General features: G+C 52.4%; 1 protein-coding gene across 7 annotated transcripts in view; it reads right to left on the bottom strand.

Moving 5' to 3' along the window:
* The window catches only part of NIN (ninein), a 60540-nt gene that overhangs the window by 33721 nt on the left and 8412 nt on the right, over positions 1–18407 (bottom strand). For all 7 annotated transcript variants that reach the window (XM_015631925.1, XM_015631924.3, XM_015631930.1 and 4 more), the window contains exons 3-8: positions 15239–15320; positions 8456–8619; positions 3989–4028; positions 2637–2824; positions 1476–1622; positions 409–576 (exon numbers count right to left, since the gene is read on the bottom strand). In XM_015631925.1, the coding sequence (XP_015487411.1) occupies positions 409–576; positions 1476–1622; positions 2637–2824; positions 3989–4028; positions 8456–8619; positions 15239–15320 (789 nt within the window). The remainder of the gene's footprint in view (positions 1–408; positions 577–1475; positions 1623–2636; positions 2825–3988; positions 4029–8455; positions 8620–15238; positions 15321–18407) is intronic.

Below are 18407 nucleotides of genomic sequence, written 5' to 3'. Positions count from 1 at the left end.
ATATAACTATAAAATATATAACTATAAAATATATAACTATAAAATATATAACTATAAAATATATAACTATAAAATATATAACTATAAAATATATATATTATAGAGTATATAAATAATTCTAATTTATAGAATTATGGAATGGTTTGGACTGGAATAGATCTTTATGATCATCCAGTTCCACCCCCCTGCCATGGGCAGGGACACCTTCCACAAGTCCAGGTTGCTCCAAGCCCTGTCCAACCTGGCCTTGGACGCTCCCAGGGATGGTTGGGAAGTTTTAAAAGGGGAAAAAAAAACCCAAAAGCTTTGGAAATAAATAAATAAATAAATAAATAAAACCAACTGAGCATCCAACACAGGAAGACAAAAAGCTGCAGATAAGTTGGGGTGAGCTGGAGCTGGGGTTACCTTCAGGATGTCCTGGCTGTTCTCGATGCCCTCCTGGTGCCAGCAGTCCAGCACCCCCTCCACGCAGCCATAGCCCATCCCATCGTCCAGGCTGGAGAAGAGCGAGAAGCCGAAGGTGCTGGGCATGGCCGAGGGGGTGGTCGTGCGCCTCCCGCTCTCGTCGAAGGACTGGGAGAGAGGATGAGGCTGTGACAGGGCAAAACCAACTTCCAATTCCCTTGGTTTACCAATGGAATTTCCCTAGCCCTGCTCTGGAGATTAAGGATTAATCTGCTTTTTCCTCACTGCCGAGCAAAAAGGCGGTGGGAGCGTCGCTGCCGAGCTCCCGGCACCGGGGCACGACTGAGCGCTCGGGATTTAAAATAAATCCCAGGAGGAGCAGTTTGTCAGAGCCTCCATGCTCCTGAAGGGTTTTCCACTGCTCAGTTTTGGTTTGGAATGTGACTTTCCCTAAAACAGCTGCAGGGAACACTTGTAGAGTGGTTTGGGTAGAGCACTCAGCTTCCAGGCAAAGACAGGGAGCAGATTTTGAACTCTCTCTCAGAAAAATAAAGCAGAAATTGGAGTAGAGATTTGGGACCTGCATGTGCCCAGCCTATCCCAGGGCAGTGCTTCCCCCTGCAGCCAGTTTATACTGGATATCCCATCCTGGAAGTGCTCCAGGCCAGGCTGGATGGACTTTGGAGCACCCTGGGATAGTGGAATGTGCCCCTGACCATGAACAGGGGGTTGGAACGAGCTTGAAGATCCCTTCCAACACAAACCAGCCTGGAATTCTACAAGGCTCTACCATTTACACACCAAACTCCACAGGTTGCCAGAGCCCTCTCCAAGCCACAAAACTTCAAAGGGGAGCCACGACCCCTTTTCCCTGAGGAAATTTTATTTTCTGAGAGAGAATTTGGAATCTGCTTTGGGAGCAGGGGATCCTCAATGCCAGCACCTCCTGCCTCACAGCTGCCCCTGCAGGGACAAAGGCTGAGGAAGAGGAGGAGAAAGGCTGGCTGGGAATTGTTCAGGAATTCTCCTGCTCCTTTTACCCCAGAACTGAGCTCTCACTTTCTCACCTGCATGGAGAGGTGACGCTTCAGCTGCCGGTACGGAGTAGATGCTGAAGGTGTGAGAGATTTCCCATTTCTCAACAGGCCATAAAAGAAATCCTCTATGCTCATGGTCCCATCTTGCTCCAGGTTATGGAGCACCTCTTCAAGCACCTGCAAGGGGACAGAAATCACATAAAGGTCAAAAAAAAAAAAACGTGGCACAGATAAAACATCCTATTCCCACAGCTCCAAAAAGAGCAAAGCAAGAGGTACCTGCTACATCAGCCTAACACATCTCCATAATCTCCACGTGGAAAATTGCAGGCACACATTTGCCATGAAGAAAAGCTCCTGCTCATCTTGGAGCTGCTGCTTAATGAGGCAGCAGGAAATAAAAAACCTCATTTCATTCTGCTCCCGAGACAGTGACCTCAGGAATTCAGCTCCAGGTACTGAGATATACCAAACCCTGAGCAGCTTGAAGTGACCAGGCAAAAACAAACACCCCTAAGACACTGCAAGGTTATCAAATCTGTTTTATGCTTCAGGGCACGCTGATTTCTCAAAAGTAGGACCGGAGATTGTTCGGATTAGTCCCTCACTCTTTGTCTACAGTTTATCTTTTCCATTTTCTGCCTTAATACCCTGAAAACATTTCATTGTGGATGCTGCAAAGGCATACCTGCTCAGAAACATGCATTGTGGAGGAAATTATTACAAGCCACGCTATCTTAAGACGCAAAAAATCTGACTTTTTTAATAAAACTAAATCCTAAGTTGACAAGAGCCTGTTTTGGTTTTTGTTTTTGCTAAAGATTTCATTTTCTCCTGGGCTCCTGCTGCAGGACAGAAACAGCCCACAGGCCTTCACAAAGTCAAAAGCAACCACCTATGAATATTTAACCCATATTCGCTGTCTAGCTAGAAAATTCCCAGGATTAAAGAGGCACGATTGGAATCCAAGCCATGCTTTTAAATTCCAGTCCACTCTGATTGCATGAGGAAACTCACACACCACAGCTCAGGCTGGCAGCTGCCTTCTCCTACAGCAGCCTGATGGTTTGGGACCAAAAACCTCACTGAAGACCAGCAGCAGGAGCTGGAAACTCCTTTCCAAGCAGCCACCTGTGCTTGTGGTGAAGGCCAGGAGGGATTTTGGGGACGGCTCCGTACGCGGGCGCTCACCTCCCCGGCCGCCGCGTGCAGCCCGTACTGCTCACAGACGGAGACCAGCTTCTTCCTGTTCAGGTGGCCATCCCTGGTGATCCCCAGGTGCTCACACACCTCCTGAAGCTTCTCCTCGATCCAGTCTGGGCTGGGTGAGGCACCAGGGGAGGCGTTCAGGTCGTCCGGGTTCCAGAAGCGCAGCTGCCCTGGAAACGGGGGAGATTGTTCTGGTGTCTGGGGTGAGGAGCAGATCTGGGGGTTCTGCAGTGGGCAGAGCTCCCTCCTGGCTCTGCAGATCCCAAGGGATCATCTGTCTGCGTTCATCCTACCCAGAGCACACTCTGGATTTTGGGATTTGGACACTGCTCCCGGCTCTGCTCAGCATTTCCCTCATGTGCCACCAGAGGGGAAGGAGCCTCCTGTCCACAGAATCACAGAATTGCTGAGGTTGGATAAAAAACCTCAAAGACCACTGAGTCCAGCTGTTCCTCAGCATGGCCAAGGCCACCACTGACCCACATCCACCCAGCTTTTAACCCCTGCAGGGATGGGGACTCCCTGTGCCTGAGCAGGTGAAGACTGAGCAGCAGGATCTGGATCTTTGGGAATGTGGATGAGTCTGATGGGTTGGTGGCCAGGGAAGGGCAGCTCTGCTCCCTCAGCTGCTGGAAAAGGGACCCACCCCTTCTTCCCTTGGGCAGTTATGGATCATATGGTTCCTGGGGCTGGAAAAGCAGATTTAGGAGAAAAAAGTTTGCCCTTTGCATGAGGAAGGGGTTAGAGAGCAGCTGAAATATGGAAGAGGTGCTGGTGCAATTAAAAAGAAGTTTTTTGATGATGAAGATGGTAAAACACTGGCAAAGGTTGCCCAGAGAAATTTCCCATCCCTGGAAGTGTCCAAGGCCAGGCTGGACAGGATTTGGAGTATCCTGGGATGGTGGAAGGTGTTCCTGCCATGGCAGGGGTGGGACTGGATGGGATTTAAGGTCTTTTCCAAACCATTCCAGGATTTTATGATGCTGTGACAATTAGGGAACATTTAACGACTGGCCCCTGCTGACATCTAGTGCCCACCTGGCTCCAGTACAGCCAGAGCCCCCCAGGGCAGGAGTGGGGACCAGGACAGAGGTCAGGGGGACCAGAAACACCCACAGGAGGATGGAGAAGGCACAGGGGGTGTGGCACAAGACGTGCCCTGCCTCAGCTTTCACCCCCAGCTTGGGGGATGCCCCGGCTGCACCTTTCTGAGCTCTGCACCAGCCAGCCTGGGATGCTCCACACACCCAGAGCCGCTCTCCACGTGCTCCTCTGATCACCCCTCAAAGCTGAAATGACAATAAACACATCCAGGGGCTGCTCTCTGCTCTTACCCTCAGCCTCGTACTCCTCGCTGCCTCGCGTCTTCCAGTGCTGGGGAGACAACAAAAGGAAACAGAGTTATTACTATTGCAAGACATCCCCTGAATGAAAGAGACTCTGGGATCAGCATCCAAGGCTGCTGGGCTTTCATCTCCCTGCAGGCTGGGCTGGGAATCCAGAGCTCTTTGATCCTGCCTTGTTCTGGCACGTGCGGCTCTCGGGTGGGGAGAAGCCACAGAGATGCCCAAAGCCCCAGAAATGACCCAGGAGAGGGGACAGATCAGAGCCTGGCAGGGAGCTGGGAGGGGAGAGGGAGAGGTTTGCCCTCTGAGCAAACCACGCTGCTTTTCTTTGAGGTGTTGATGGTTGAGGGGATGGGGATGCAGGGAAGATCATGGGCTGCATAGAGCTGGGTTATCCTTTCTTCCCAACACTTGATTTCTCCCCACACTCAGCCAAGCCAAATTCAAAACTCCTCCACTAAGTGCAGCTCTGTATCAAGAGAGAGCTATGCTGTCAACAAAGCCTTTTTACTGAGCTTAACAGAGGGAAAAAATCCCCACTCTCCAGTGGTCTGAAACCATCCTGCTCCCTCTGGCAGCATTCCAGCAGCTCAGGCAGCACCAGGAGCAGAATTTACAGCATTTAAGGTGATTTCCTCGTGTACTACACATTGTCTCATCCCTGCCACCCTTGTAGCAGCCCAGGGAATTTACTCCCACATGATGCCCCACATTAACTTCTGGTTTAGCAGTGGCAGATGTCGCTTCTGCAGGGGGACAAGTGGATACTTCTGCCTGCACGTGACTGATGGATTTGCAGTCAAAGTCACCCAGGACATAAAGAGGCTCTAAATCGTCACAGAAAAGTTCAATACGTCTCATTCAGATTACAGCTAAAAGCCATTAATCTACAATGTTTCCATGGAAACTGGATTAAGTCACTGGACTTTTTTTAGCTCTGCTGCTGTTCCCCTTTCAGCTGCTGGAACAGGCAAGGGCCCTTTGCTGCCACAGCATCCCAGAGTCCCACGAGGGACAAAAAGCAGGATCTGAAGCAACAGGTGCCATTAAATGCCATCCCTGGAAGTTCTTTACAAAGAGAATGGCACAACCCTGGCACAGGGTGCCCAGAGGAGCTGGGGCTGCCCCTGGATCCCTGGAAGTGTCCAAGGCCAGGCTGGACAGGGCTTGGAGCAGCCTGGGATGGTGGAAGGTGTCCCTGCCATGGCAGGGGTGGGACTGGATGGGTTTTAGGGTTTCTTCCAACCCAAATGGTTCTGGGATTCGATTAAATTACCATCTGAAAATGCAGAAAACTTTGGCTTGGGTGCCAGAGATCACCCTGCAGCCACCCATCCTCGCCCTTGGGGGCAGCTGGGGCACTGAGGGGAACCTGCCAGCGGTGCTCAGAAGGCAGATCCTCTGTGTCCAAGTCTTTTTGCATAAGCCATGTACACACTTTTATATAAAATCAGATTGATTTAGCACCAGACCCCCTCACTTCAAGCACTTTCAGCAAAACCAGACAAGCTGCTGCTGTCCCATCCCTGCAAGTGTCCAAGGCCAGGCTGGACAGGGCTGGGAGCAGCCTGGGACAGTGGGAGGAGTGGAACGGGATGAGCTCCAAGCTCCCCTTCCAACCCAAACCATTCTGGGATTCTCTGAGACCATAATAACCCCATAAACACCAACAACCTGAGGAGGCTGAACAAAGCCAGGGATTTTTTTGGGCTGGCAACCCCCCGAAGTGACCCCGGGGCGCTCGTGTGACCTCCCCTCCCTCCCTGCGCAGGGCTCGGGGCTCCCTTTGTGCGCCGGGGGCTCGGGGTCGGCCACCGCCGGCGAGGGGACAAAGAGGGGCTGGGACATCCCCGTGTCAGGCCCTCATTGTCCCCCAGCCCCAGCAGGGCCACAGCTGGCCACGGGTCACAGCCACGGGGATCCCAGGAATGCGTTATCCTTCGGGAGGCGCGTGCCCGGCGAGCAGATGGCCACGGCTCTGAATGGCGCGGCGCGGGCGAGCATCTGCAGCCTGTGCCGTTTGCTCTGCCCAGAATGAGGCAGCAGCCACCTCTCCCCCCTGCCATCTGCTCCAGCCAGCCAGACCTTTTGTTCTCCCCCAGAATATATTGCTAATTAAAACGCCGATCGGGAGCGCGCGCCGCGAGGTGAGCCCTGGCCCCGGTGCTGATGGATCTCCCGTTCTTCCCAGATCCACACAGCGGCTCCCTGGGCTGAGCAGCCCCAGCACAGACCCCAAAAAAAGCTGTCAAACCCCCACACCTGGTGCTTTCAGCTCCAAAGCTTCAGTCACACACCTTTTCTCGGAGTGGGTGCTATCCCTGAGCTGTTATTCACAAATCCTGGCTTTCCCACTTTGGGAGTCGCACATCGAGGACCCAGAGTTTCAACCTGAGCCCCCCAAAATGTTTTTCTCCAATGCCAGGCCATGCTGGAAACAATTCTGTGCAGAAGCAAACACACAGAGCACGGGAGCAAAGCGGCTCCAGCAGGCACTGAAGGGACAGAACTGGGATGTGCCAGCAGATTCCAAAACCTCAAGGTTGGATAGCATTAGTGGAAACTGTCCCTGCCCATGGTAGAAGATGAGAAGGGGATGAGCTTTAGGGTCCTTTCCAACCCCAAACATTCTGGGATTCCATGAAGCTGCAAGTAGGAGGGATCTGTCCCAGAGCAGAGCCAGCAGCTGGGGAAGGGGAGGTGACGGATGCTCCCCGCTGAGGTTTGGGAGCCAGCACAGCCAGCATCCATGGGGACAAACTCCTGCAGGTCAGAGGGACCCTCAGGATCCCTCCAGCACCCCCTGACTCCCAGCAGGGTCAATGCCAGATCCAGACTCAGCAGCTCTTCACTTCATACAACAACACCTGAAAATGCCCTGGGGAGGAGGGCAGGGAGCCTCCCTGGGCAGCCGATCCCAGGATCCCAGAGCAGACTTCCAGACTCTCCTTGTGTTTACGAGGGAGGGAGGGAGGGAAGGAAACCTCTCAGACAGAGCCTGAGCCCTTTTAATTGGCACTGCTTGGGAGCAAGCAGCAATTAAGCCATCCTGCCCCAGTTCTCAGGCCAGGGACAGGAATGCCAGCAGAGTGTTTGTACACACAGCAGGAGAGAACTGGGCAAAGGCTGCTCCCCGGGCCAAATCCCAAGGAATCAGCGCATCAGGAGCCTCCAACACTCCCCTGGGACCCCTCAATACCTTCCAGCAAGTCATTTCCATGCATACCAAGAGGATCTGCTTTGGAGAGCGAGACAGCAATGCTGATAAAAGTAGGGATTTCCCAAGTTTAGCCCGTTTTTTGCTTCAGTTGCAAAGGAATTAACCATCCCAGCAGCCCAAAAGGTGCAACAAGCATTCCCAGCAGGAGACTGATCCAGCCCCAGCGCAGCGTGGGTTAATTAACTGACCTTGTTAATGGACTACCCTTTTACACCTCAAACCAAGGGGTAAGATTAGAGTAGCCTCTTCCACCAAGGCCATCAGTTCCCCGGGGAGTGTGGGTGGGTTAACATCATTCCAAGGTCAGGGTAGTGGCCAACACCAGGAGATGGATGAGCATCCCTGAGGCAGCGAGCAAAGGTCACCAGCAGCAGGGAAAAGCAGCTGGGTGTGATGGAAAAGCTTTTCTTTGAGGTGCTGGTTTGGGTTTTTTTATCATTTTTTAAACTCAGCTGGGTAGGAATAACACTGAAACCACAGAAATTGGAAAGTCCTTCCTTGCTCTCTCACACGGGGTTGGGTGTCCTGAGCAAGGACAGAGCCCAACTCCAAGCAGAGCCACGAGACAGAGGAGGGAGAAAGCAGCAGAGCTTCTCCCTCCCAGTGGAAAAACTCCCACCACACGCTCCTGAATCAACAATACTTGGCACAGCAGGGCAGGCTGGAAGCAGCCCAGCTCCAGGGAAATGCGGCTGTGGCTGTGCTCTAACAGCACCACCTCCAACCACTCGGCTCCTTTGGCTTCCCCGTCTGGGGAGGCGAGAGGAGATCCTGGGATTGAAAGCACTGGCACAAAGAGAGCCACAAAGCTGGAGCACAAAACCAGGAATGTGGATTTTTTTGGAGCAATTAGATGCCACTGTCCCAAAGCAGCAGCTGGCTGTGGTGCTCTGACGCCCACCACCCCTTTTCCCCATCCCTTCTGCCGGAGCCACGGCCGGATTTTGGCAGCTGCACTAATGGATGTGGACGTGCTCCGTCTGCTCCCAGCCCACACCTCGTTAGCCACGGAGGCAGCGGCTCAGCCCTTAATTGCTGGCCCACACTGCAGGAGCCAGCAACGCCAGGAGCACGTCAGCCCCGGCTCCTTCCCCGCTTCCCACGGCACACGGAGCGAGGCAGGCGCAGCTGATCCCAAGGAAAGGCACTGGGACGTCCCAACCCCTTTGGATGTGGGGAGCAGCCACGTCCAGAGGTGACAAGGCCACCCCAAGGTCCCCTCACTCCTTGCTCACCTCCTGGCTGGCAGCGATGTGTGCGGGATGTGCCTCCTCGCCCAGTGGCTCGATCACCGTCACCTCGGCAAAGTCCTCCACCGACTCCTGGAACTCCGGCAGCGAACGGCGCCCGTAGCGTTTGCCACCTTTGATGTACTTGGGCTGTGCTTCTGGGGAGGAATCTGGGGAATCCAAGCACAAAACACATCAGGAATGTGATTTTTGAGCTGTTCTGCTGGCAGAGTTTGGAGCATCCGATTGCCACCGCTATTCCTGGATCATCACTACCCTCACCCTGGCACTGATGGTTAGAATTGGTGCTGCTCCCTGCCAAAAAAAAACCCATCACAAAGTGGAATTTTCCTCTTCCTCACCCTTCCCCAATCCCCAGATCAAGTTAACAGGGTGCTGGGGAGGAAAACCCCCTCAGCCTCGGATGGAAAGTCCATTAGGCCTCTCCTCCTTGCACTAATCTCCATTAGCAGCACCAGGCAGGTTTAATTAGGGACAGAGCTGCAGCTCAAGTCTCCAGATCCCACAGACACCTGGGCTGTTCTCCATGGGTTTGAATTTCAGCTCCATTAAAAATGCCCAAACAACCAAGCAGCAAGAGGAAAAAAAATGGGGAGAGTTTGGAATCTCTGGGGGGCTGACGGGAGCAGCTGATCCAGGCGATGGTGGGGCAGGTCCCAGCCTGTGCTGAGCAGCCAAAGCCAACTGCAAGATCTAAATAACCCTTTTTGGAGTCATCATCTAATTACAGGGGCTCCACATTCCCCGGCTCCAGCTTCCCACAGCAGTTCCTGCCTTTGGGGACTGAATTATCCAGGAGCACTCGCAGGCAAGGATCAAAACAAAGCAAAAAAAAAGAAAATAAAATAAAATAAGCACGTTTTGGGCTGCTTTCAGTGAGAATCCTCTGACATTTGGAGCAGGGGGCAAATTAAAGGAAGGACCAAATTAACCAGGGATTCAATTAGGGGAAGGCTCCGTGCCACCCTTTGTTCCAGTGTTTGCTAACCTGAGTGCTGAAACCCCCCCAGGACTCCATCATCTCTTATTTTCCACCACTCCTGGTGGCAAGAGCAGCAGCTTTTGAAAATTTTATTTGCAGAAGGCTGTGATATAAAAGAAATGCAAGATTGCAATACTAATAAGGCACAGGGAAAGCTGCTCCACCACTGACAAAGGATACACGGAAAGCAGCGGGTCTCCAAACCCCCCTACCCCAAATGCCTCCTCGGATAATATTCCTTTAGATATGAAAGAAAAGGCTTCAAGCTTGTTAGAGGGGGAAAAAAAAATTATATATATATATATTCTACAACTTAGCTATGCAATGAATTATAAAATACACAGGCTGAGGAGAGCTTTGATTCCTGCAGCCCCACACTCCATCCAGCTCTAGGGAACAAACCCGGCGCCCCTGTTTGAACAAGGCCATTTTAACAAGATTTGCTGCAGCTGGGACTCAGCACATGAAAGTTGGGTGATGGAGTGCACCGATAGAAAAATCAGGAGGAGACAGGCTGATTAAGGAAGAGCCCCAGAACAAAAGCAAACCTTATCACTCCTATTAAAGCCCGCCCGGTGGTGAACAATCTCCATCCAGCAGCTCTCTCTGAAATGCTAATATTTGTGGCTACTCATTCACCCAGTTATTTTCTCCCTCCCACACAAGAGAGGGCTGGGGGCTTTGTTTTTTCTTCAGAAATCATTTTTATTATTCCAAAGACAGAGCTGTACCTCCATCTGTCTTTGGAGAGATGGAGGAGGGGAATTCAGCAATAGCGAAACGACAGCTGAATTTCCTTTCGGATTTCCCAAAGAATCCACACTGACTGCAGCTGGAAATTCGGTGCTCTGGTGGAAGGTGGCCCTGCTGATGGCAGGAGGGTTGGAATGAGATGGTTTTTAAAGTCCCTTCCAACCCAAACTCTCTGAAACCCAAGTGTCTGTGCCCCCTGGGAGCCCAGGGATGGGAACAGGAGCATCTCCCCACCTCTGTGCTTTCAGCATCTGTAGATTTCTCTCTTCTCTGAGTTTGCCTTTTGTAATTAAAGGTGACCCTGCACAGCTCGAGGAGAACAAAGTTTGCTCCAACTTCCAAACCAGCTGTGCCTGAGCCCAGCTGCTGAGGGGATCCCAGCTCAGGCACCCCAAAATCCCATTTCCAGAGCCAGGGAGCTCCTCTTAACACTGGGTTACGGCTCTTCCCTTATCCTGCAGCCCATCCCTGAAATCCCTCTCCTCTCCAGCATCCCCATCTCTCAAGCAGGAGGTCACAGACACCTCCAGCATCCTCTAAACCTCTCCAGCTCCTGCCTTCCCAGCCCCCAGCACAGCAGCTGCTGCCCCTTGATGCTCCCACCATTCCCAGTATTTTAGGGAATGCTGAGCACACACAAAGCCACCCCTCTGCTTCCTGAACGCAGGAAATTCACTGAACAGGTTCTCATTCCCAGCCACAACCGAGGAGGAAGGGCTGGAGAAGCATCAAGGTTGGAAAAGACCTCCGAGGTCATCAAGCCCGACCTTGGATGGAAAGAGCTGCTCAACCCACATGTGCCTTCAGAAACACAGCAGGAGCACGAAGGAGATGTCAAAATCAAACCTTTCACTGAAGCAGCTGCCCATGAGACAGCCCTGTGTGCTATTTATCCCCAAAAATACCAAATATCCCCCTGAACAGAGGGGAGGATGCTCTGCTACCCGCTCCTCCCCCCAGGAGCAAGGTGAGGTGCTGCTGTTCAGACCCCCACTATTGTGTGGCTGACAAATCACTGAGAAAAGAGAAAAAAATAGAAAAATAAAATAGGTTGAGCCCTCCCTGCTCCCTACAGCCCTCGGCAAAGCGTGGGCTTAGTAAAACACACTCCAGAGCTGGTGCCTGATCAGCCACTGGGGCCTGATCTGAGAAGGGGGCTGAGAGGAGAAACCTCTCACCTTCCTGCACTGCCCAGAGGGTTTGTGGCCCTCAAAGTGCCCCCTGAAATGAAACAACCCCCCCAAAATCTGCATTTCATGAGCCCTCCCCTGATTTAGGACAGAAAGCATCGATTCCCTCTCGCTCCCCCCGTCCATCCCAGCGCTGAAACCTCTCCGTGGCTGGAGATTTACACTTGATTTTCTGCCTTTCTGCACCAGATAAGTCATTTCAAAATCCTGCTCTGGCCCCAGATGGGGAGGGAGGGGGGCTCCCCTTCCCTGGGCCCAGCATCAAAGCCCTGCAGTGCAGACAAAAGGGGGTTTAGAGCAGGAGGACCCTCATCCCTCAATCCCGGCGTTTGGAGCTGAAATTCATTTCTCTGCTGCTTAAGATTTGGAAGGGAGGGATGTTCCAACTGCTGGGCAAAGCACAAGGCAGCCAGGATCTGCTAAATCCTAATCCCCTGAGGCACCAGGTATGTCTGAACTCCTCCAAGTCCTATTTCATAATTCAGGCTGCAGCAGCAGAGGAGCCGTGGCTGGGTCACCACAATCCAAAATATCCAAAAATCAATGGGTTTGGACCCAAAAATCAACGGGTTTGGACCCAAAAATATTCTGTGCCATCAACCACCCCTGGCTGGGCTGTGATATTGCTTTTAGCCCCACCTGAACAGCCTTTCCCCCATGGATGGAGCCCTTCCAAAAGGCATCATCCCCACCAGCTGCTTCTTTCAGAGGGCAGTTCTGTTGTCTCCAGAAGGAGAAGGAAAGAGCAGGGAAGGAAAAACCCCAAACCCCCTGGTGACTGTAGGAAGGATGGCGTCAAACTGCTCTTTAATTTCTCCTGGGTGTTCCTGTAATCCTGCACTCCACCCCGGTAATCCCTCCCTAGCCCAGCTTCCATGCACTTTTTATTTGCTTTAATGGGGAGGAAAAAAGCCTGATTTTTATTTTTTAATCACACACACAACTGATTTTTTTTGTTTTGTTTTGTTCTCCTTCCTTTCCCCACCCTTAAATCAATTTTATTGTCCCTCCTCACTGCTGCAGCGATCTCTGGACAAAGAGCAGCGGTGACAGCAGCACCCAGCCGGGTCCCACGCTTCTCAAGAGCTAAAACAGTGATTATTTAAACCACATTCAAGCCTTTTTCTGCTTTTCCTGGAATTTCCCCATCTCTCTTCCCAGCAGGGCCAGGCTTTGCCCAGCCAGCTGATGCTCTGGTTCACAGCTGGCTCTGTGTCCCCACACTGACACCCTCGAGGGGACAGAGCTCTGGAACTCTGCCCTGCCTTGGTTTCCAGGCAAAGAGCCTGCAGCACCCTCCTCCCTGCCAGTCTCTCAGCGAATTCAGCCTCTTTGCCAAGAAAAAAAGATAAAATATAAATATATCAGCTGCTCTCTGCAAGCCTGAGTGCTTCTCCCACCTGCTGCTTCCTCCCGGAGTGAGGAAACGCCATCGGCTGCTCCTGCAGGAGCTGCAGCGCTTTTGGTTCCCTGTCCCCAGCCCTGGCTCCTGCCTCAGCATGCTTTGGGTGAAGAGAACTTGGAAATCATCTCCTGGGACACTTTCCACTGTCCCAGGGTGCTCCAAGCCCTGTCCAGCCTGGCCTTGGGCACTTCCAGGGATGCAGGGGCATCCCCACCCTCCCAGGGCAGGATTTCATCCCAATATCCCATCCATCCCTGCCCTCTGAAGGTCAAACTCATTTCCCCTTGTCCTGGCACTCCTTGTGATTAATCCCTGTTTCTTTCAGTTATTGGAAAGGGCTGTAAGTTGTTCCCAAAGCTTCTCCTCTCCATCCTGAGCAGCCCCAACTCTCTGAGCCTCATCCCTCTGTGCCTGCAGCAGCTCCATGTCCCTCCTGTCACCCTCCTTGTGCCAAGAATCCCTGGATAAAACCATCACAGCCACTTCCTTCCAGAGCAAACTTCCCAGATGCTGCAAACAGCCTTCAAATCTCTGCTTCTCCCCCCTCCCTCCCCCTCCAATCCCCCCCAAATCCCCTTTAAACCCCTCCAATCCCCATTTAACCCCCTCCAAATCCCCTCAAACCCCCTTTAACCCCCTCCAATCCCCCTTTAACCCCTCCAAATCCCCTTTAACCCCCTCCAATCCCCCCCAAATTAAATTTTCATTTAAATGATACGATTTAGAGCTCTTAACTCAATTTTTCCCAAGCCTGGGGCGGGCTGGAACACCAGCATTTCCACACTCCCTGACAGTTTGACACCAACAGCACAAAGCAGCTTGTTCTCCAAATCTCCAGTTTGATCTAAATTAAAAGAAGCAAAGACTTTGGCGTTAACCAACCTGTCAAAATGCATTAAAAATCAAATGCCTCCCAGGCCTGCCTGGCTCTGGCTCCCTACCTGTACCCCAAACCCTTTGATTTCCTGCCATTCCAGCCCCAGCTGACAGGAGTGTCCCCAAGGAGGGCTCTGACTTCTCATTTCCCCTGTGACAACCCCCAAATTTGGCCATTTCTGGAAGATTTATTTACATTTCAATCAAGCTGGAGCCTCTCAGCCATATGATACCCCAATAAATGCAGAATGCTGGATTAGTTCTGGCTGGCTGGGGTTGCCTCCTGCTCTGTGCCAGCTCCTTCCCAAGGGATGGAAGGGGATGCTCCCCCCTCCCTGAGCATCCACTGATCTGCACTTGGAAATTCCACTAAGGAATGCTGGGTGCAGGAGCTGCCATCACCCCTCTGGAAGCATTGAAGAGCTTTGGAAATGAGAGGTGGAAAATAAAAATAATCCATCAATCATAGCTCTCCAACCCTGTGGTTTTTTGCAGCCTATTTAAAGGGGAAAGTTGTCATTTTGCTGGCAGGCTGCTCTCTCTCTCTCTCTCTCCAGAGTGGGATGCTCCAGCTGAGATTGATGCTCCAGGAGAGGAAACCTGGAGAATTCCCTCTCCCCCTCTGCTAAGCTGTTTTCTCCTTGGGGGATTTCGCTCCCCTGCTGCTCCAAAGACAGGATTAGGGATTTACACACAGGTGTGAGCCCAGCTGGAGCTGCAGGGGCTCAGCATCACCACAGCTCCCAGTGCTCCCAGTCCCTGCCAGGGGAGGGGGAAAATGGAGCTGAAACCACATTTCCTGCCAAGGAAAGCCTAAAAATCCACATTTTTCAAGGCACACTGAAACAAAAAGCAAGGAAAAACCAGAACACTGAGGATTCACAGCGCTGCCCCATCCCTGGAAGTGTCCAAGGCCGGGTTTGGATGGGACTTGGAAGGAGCTGGGATGGTGGAAGGAGAGCTGGGGGTGGAACTGGTTCCTTCCCACTCAAAATTCCATCCTGGAATTCTCTGACCAGCCCCAAACCGGTTTCTCATGGGCTTCACTTGTTCTGGAGCAGCCTGACTGTTTCCTGGGAGAAACACAGAGAAGCTTCCTACACCCCACTCACCTCAGGTTTTTAAACCTAATGTTTATAAACATAAAAAAACCAACACCAATCCAGCTGGGAAAAACCCTCAGCAGCGGCAGGAAATGGGGAAATCAGTCATTTGACTGCCTGGCCACAACTCTCTGCTCCTAAAGCATCCCTGGGCAGCAGGAGTGGGGTGGGATGGAGAGAGCTGAGACATCCTGAGCATCTCAAGCGTGGTGCAGCCCTGTGCTCACATCCTGTCAGCATTTAAATCATGGGAATGGGATGGAAACACCCAAAGGCTCCAAAAACACCTTTGTGCAAGGTTCCACAAGAGATCTCAACTCCCTTTTCTCCCAAGATCAGCCTTTTCTGCTCAGATGGCAGCACCTAAAAAGCATTTTCTCTTCTGAGTTCTTCTGTGAGAGCCACCCACGGCTGCCTTGCCAATAAAAATGGATTATTTTAGGTCATTTCAGTATTTACCTGGTTCTTGGAAGTGCTCTTCATTTGACAGGGTTCTGGATAAGATGAGGATAAGTGCTTCTTTAAACTGATCAAAGTGGACCTGTGGGGGGAAAAAAAATGGGAAGAAAAGAGGAAATCAGCTGGTGCAGAGTTAAATATGAGGCAAAAAATCCAGCAGGAAGATGGGAATTACTCAAATCATCACCCCTGTGCCAACAGCCTCGGCAAGGGGCACAAAGAAGCCTGGAGAAGTGACAGCAAGGGACATGAAAACACCTTTGGGCACGTGGGAGGAATTATTGCTGCCACAGAAAGATCCAAAGGCACACATTTCGTGCACTGGTTGGGTTTTTCCATCGAGCAAGAAGCCAAAATAACACATCCAAAGGAGCATCTCCATCACTTGAGGTGACCTGGCCAGGGTCAGTGGCTCCTACAACGAGACCATTCCTGATCAGGGATGAATAGTCCATTGTGGAAATGCTCCACTGCCCTAATTAAGCTTCAAAATAAAATCATTTCCCAATGTGGATGGCAGAAAAATCTGTTTATCACACTCCCTTTCCAGGGCAGCCCTGCCCCAGCAGCTCTGAGAGGGCTGAACTCAGAACACCAGGCCTGGAGTGTAGCTGGCAAAACCAGAGAGATAATCCTGCCACTGAGAGGGTTTTTTTTTTTTTCCTCCTTTTTTTCCCATCTGTGCCTTCCTGGAAATCCTCCACAAAGAGACTTCAGCATCCTCCCCATGGTGCTGGGGAATGTCAGCAATTCCAGCCGTGGGGACACCCAGGGACAGCTGGAGGAGCTATTTGACATGGGTCAGTGGCCAGCCAGAGCTGGCTGCTGCCATTTCTTTTGGCTAAATAAATCTTAGAAGAATTTCTAGCACGAAACAAAAGATTTTGTATTTAAAGGAGCCCAGCCAGGCTGCTCTGGGCGAAGGCAGAGCTGCACTCAGAGGGATTTTCACGCTGCTGGGGGAGGCACAAGCAGCAAAGTTCAGGTCTGGAAGTTCTCCAGCCTGGTTTTGGGTGTCAAGAAAGCTCAAAAAAATACCAAGAAGCTCTCTGGTAGGGAGGGGACACAGGTGAGGCACAGAGGGACAGGGGAGCACCTCATGCTGATCACCCCTGAGGCTTTAAACAATTTTAAACACGTTTCTTAAAGACAATTAAAAAATATGTTCAGCAGAGAAGCTCATCAGGAATGCCTCCATCTGAATGCTAATTGCTGCCATCCATTTCTAGTCACTGGTGTACTTCAAAAAGGACAGTTTACAGAGATGGGTGAATTTCCACAATTCAAATAAAAAAACCAACTTGACATTTAGACTAAATGAGGATGAATAAAAGATGAGGGTGCTCAAATTACAGGTTCCCTCCCCACGGGGTGCTCTGAGGAACTCAACTGTGACAACAGCCAGAGCCAAGCCCTTGGTTCTGTCCCTTGGACATCCTCGGTTCCTGCTGGGGCTGGGCTTGGATGGGACCAAGAAAACAAGATCCACTTTGCATCCCTCATGCAAACACAGGGAATTAAATAAAGCCAAAACATCTGGGCAGGTGTGCAGCACCTCTGACACCACCAGAACGAGCCCCATCAGCCCTGGGTGCACTAATGAGGAGGAGGAAGGGCCGGGGGGGAAACTGAGGCTGGGGGGGAAACTGAGGCCGGGGGGAAACTGAGGCCGGGGGGAAACTGAGGCCGGGGGGAAACTGAGGCCGGGGAAGGTGAGCAGGATGTGGCCACGCTCCTGTGCTCCACAGCAGGATCTCAAATGCAAACCAGCAGCAGCTGGACAGGCACAGGGGGTTCCCCAATGCCCTCCTCACGCTGGAGGTGGAGTCCCAGCTGGCAGAGGGGGGAGATGTTTCCTCAACAAGGGCCAGAGGTTCTCCTAACAGCAGCAAAAGCAGTCTGTGGCACATGTCTGACCTTGGATGTGGTGTGGCTGCACACACAGAGTGCTCAGAGGGTTCCACCACTGATAAAATCAGAGCACGAGGCAGGCAAGGCAGGCACGGGACAGCAAAGCCACAAAAGCTGCAGAAATCCTCCTGCAAAGGTGGGGAGGCTCTGGCACAGGGGTCCCCATCCCTGCAGGTGTCCAAGGCCAGGCTGGATGGGCTTGGAGCATCCTGGGATAGTGGGAGGTGCCCGTGGCAGAAGGAAATGGGCTTTAAGGTCCCTTCCAACCCAAAGCACTCTGATTCTACAATTCTGTGTGGGTATTTCTCATTTGTGTGTCTGCTCATGGGGGTCTCTCAGCAATCTGGGCTGGTCCCAAGCAGGCTGGGGGGGTTTGGGAGGTGATGCACAACGTCCCCAGGCTCAGGGACACCACACACATCCCCACAAACCCCCAGCCAGACCAGCACTGCACAGCCAGCCCAGCTCCCAGCCAGGACAACTCTCCCAGCACAAATAAATCAGAGGCAAACCAGACAAACAGAGCAGCAGAGGGAGGCTCAGCCAGGCCAGCCCAGCCTCCCCAGGGCAATCGGGGACCGAGCAAAGCCGAGCAGCTCCGGCTCCTCCGAGAAATCCCGACGCCTCTTCCCAGCCTGCTCCCTCTGAAGCTGTGCCAGATGAGCACTGGAAAGAGCTGTGTGTCTGTGCCAGGGTACCTGCTGCTCCCTGCTGGGTCCCTGCCATGCTCAGCACTTGGCACAGCCGGGACAGAGCAGCAGCTCCTGCCCTGGATCTGCAGCACAACCCCGTTCCCAAAGCTCCGTCCCCACTTGGAAACTCCTTCCAGGCAGGAGGCTGAGGAGGGAAATGGCTGCTGGGGGAGATGTAGAGTCATGGAATGATTTCCTGATCCACAGGGATCATCCAGGGCAGCTCCTGGCCCTGCACAGACCCCCCAACAATCCCAGCCTGGGAGAAGTGTCCAAACCCTCCTGGGTCAGCATTCCCTGGGGAGCCTGGGCAGTGCCAGCACCTTCTGAGGAAGGAAATCCAACCTAAACCTCCCCTGGCACAGCTCCAGCCTTTCCCTCATCTCCTAACAAGCCAAACTTGCAGGAACAGCAGCCCAGGGCAGCCTCACCCTGTTCCTCCACGTGGGGCAAACCCCACAGAGCATCAGGGGAGCAGCATCACTGCACAGGGGAGGGGGTTCTGCAGGAACCTGGCTTGGAAGGGCACAGGGGAGGGGGTTCTGCAGGAACCTGGCTTGGAAGGG

This window comes from Parus major, chromosome 5 (assembly GCF_001522545.3).
Source record: "Parus major isolate Abel chromosome 5, Parus_major1.1, whole genome shotgun sequence".
NCBI classification, from domain to species: domain Eukaryota; kingdom Metazoa; phylum Chordata; class Aves; order Passeriformes; family Paridae; genus Parus; species Parus major.
The sequence above is the reverse complement of the archived record's forward strand: the minus strand, read 5'-3'. Positions and strand labels throughout refer to the sequence as shown.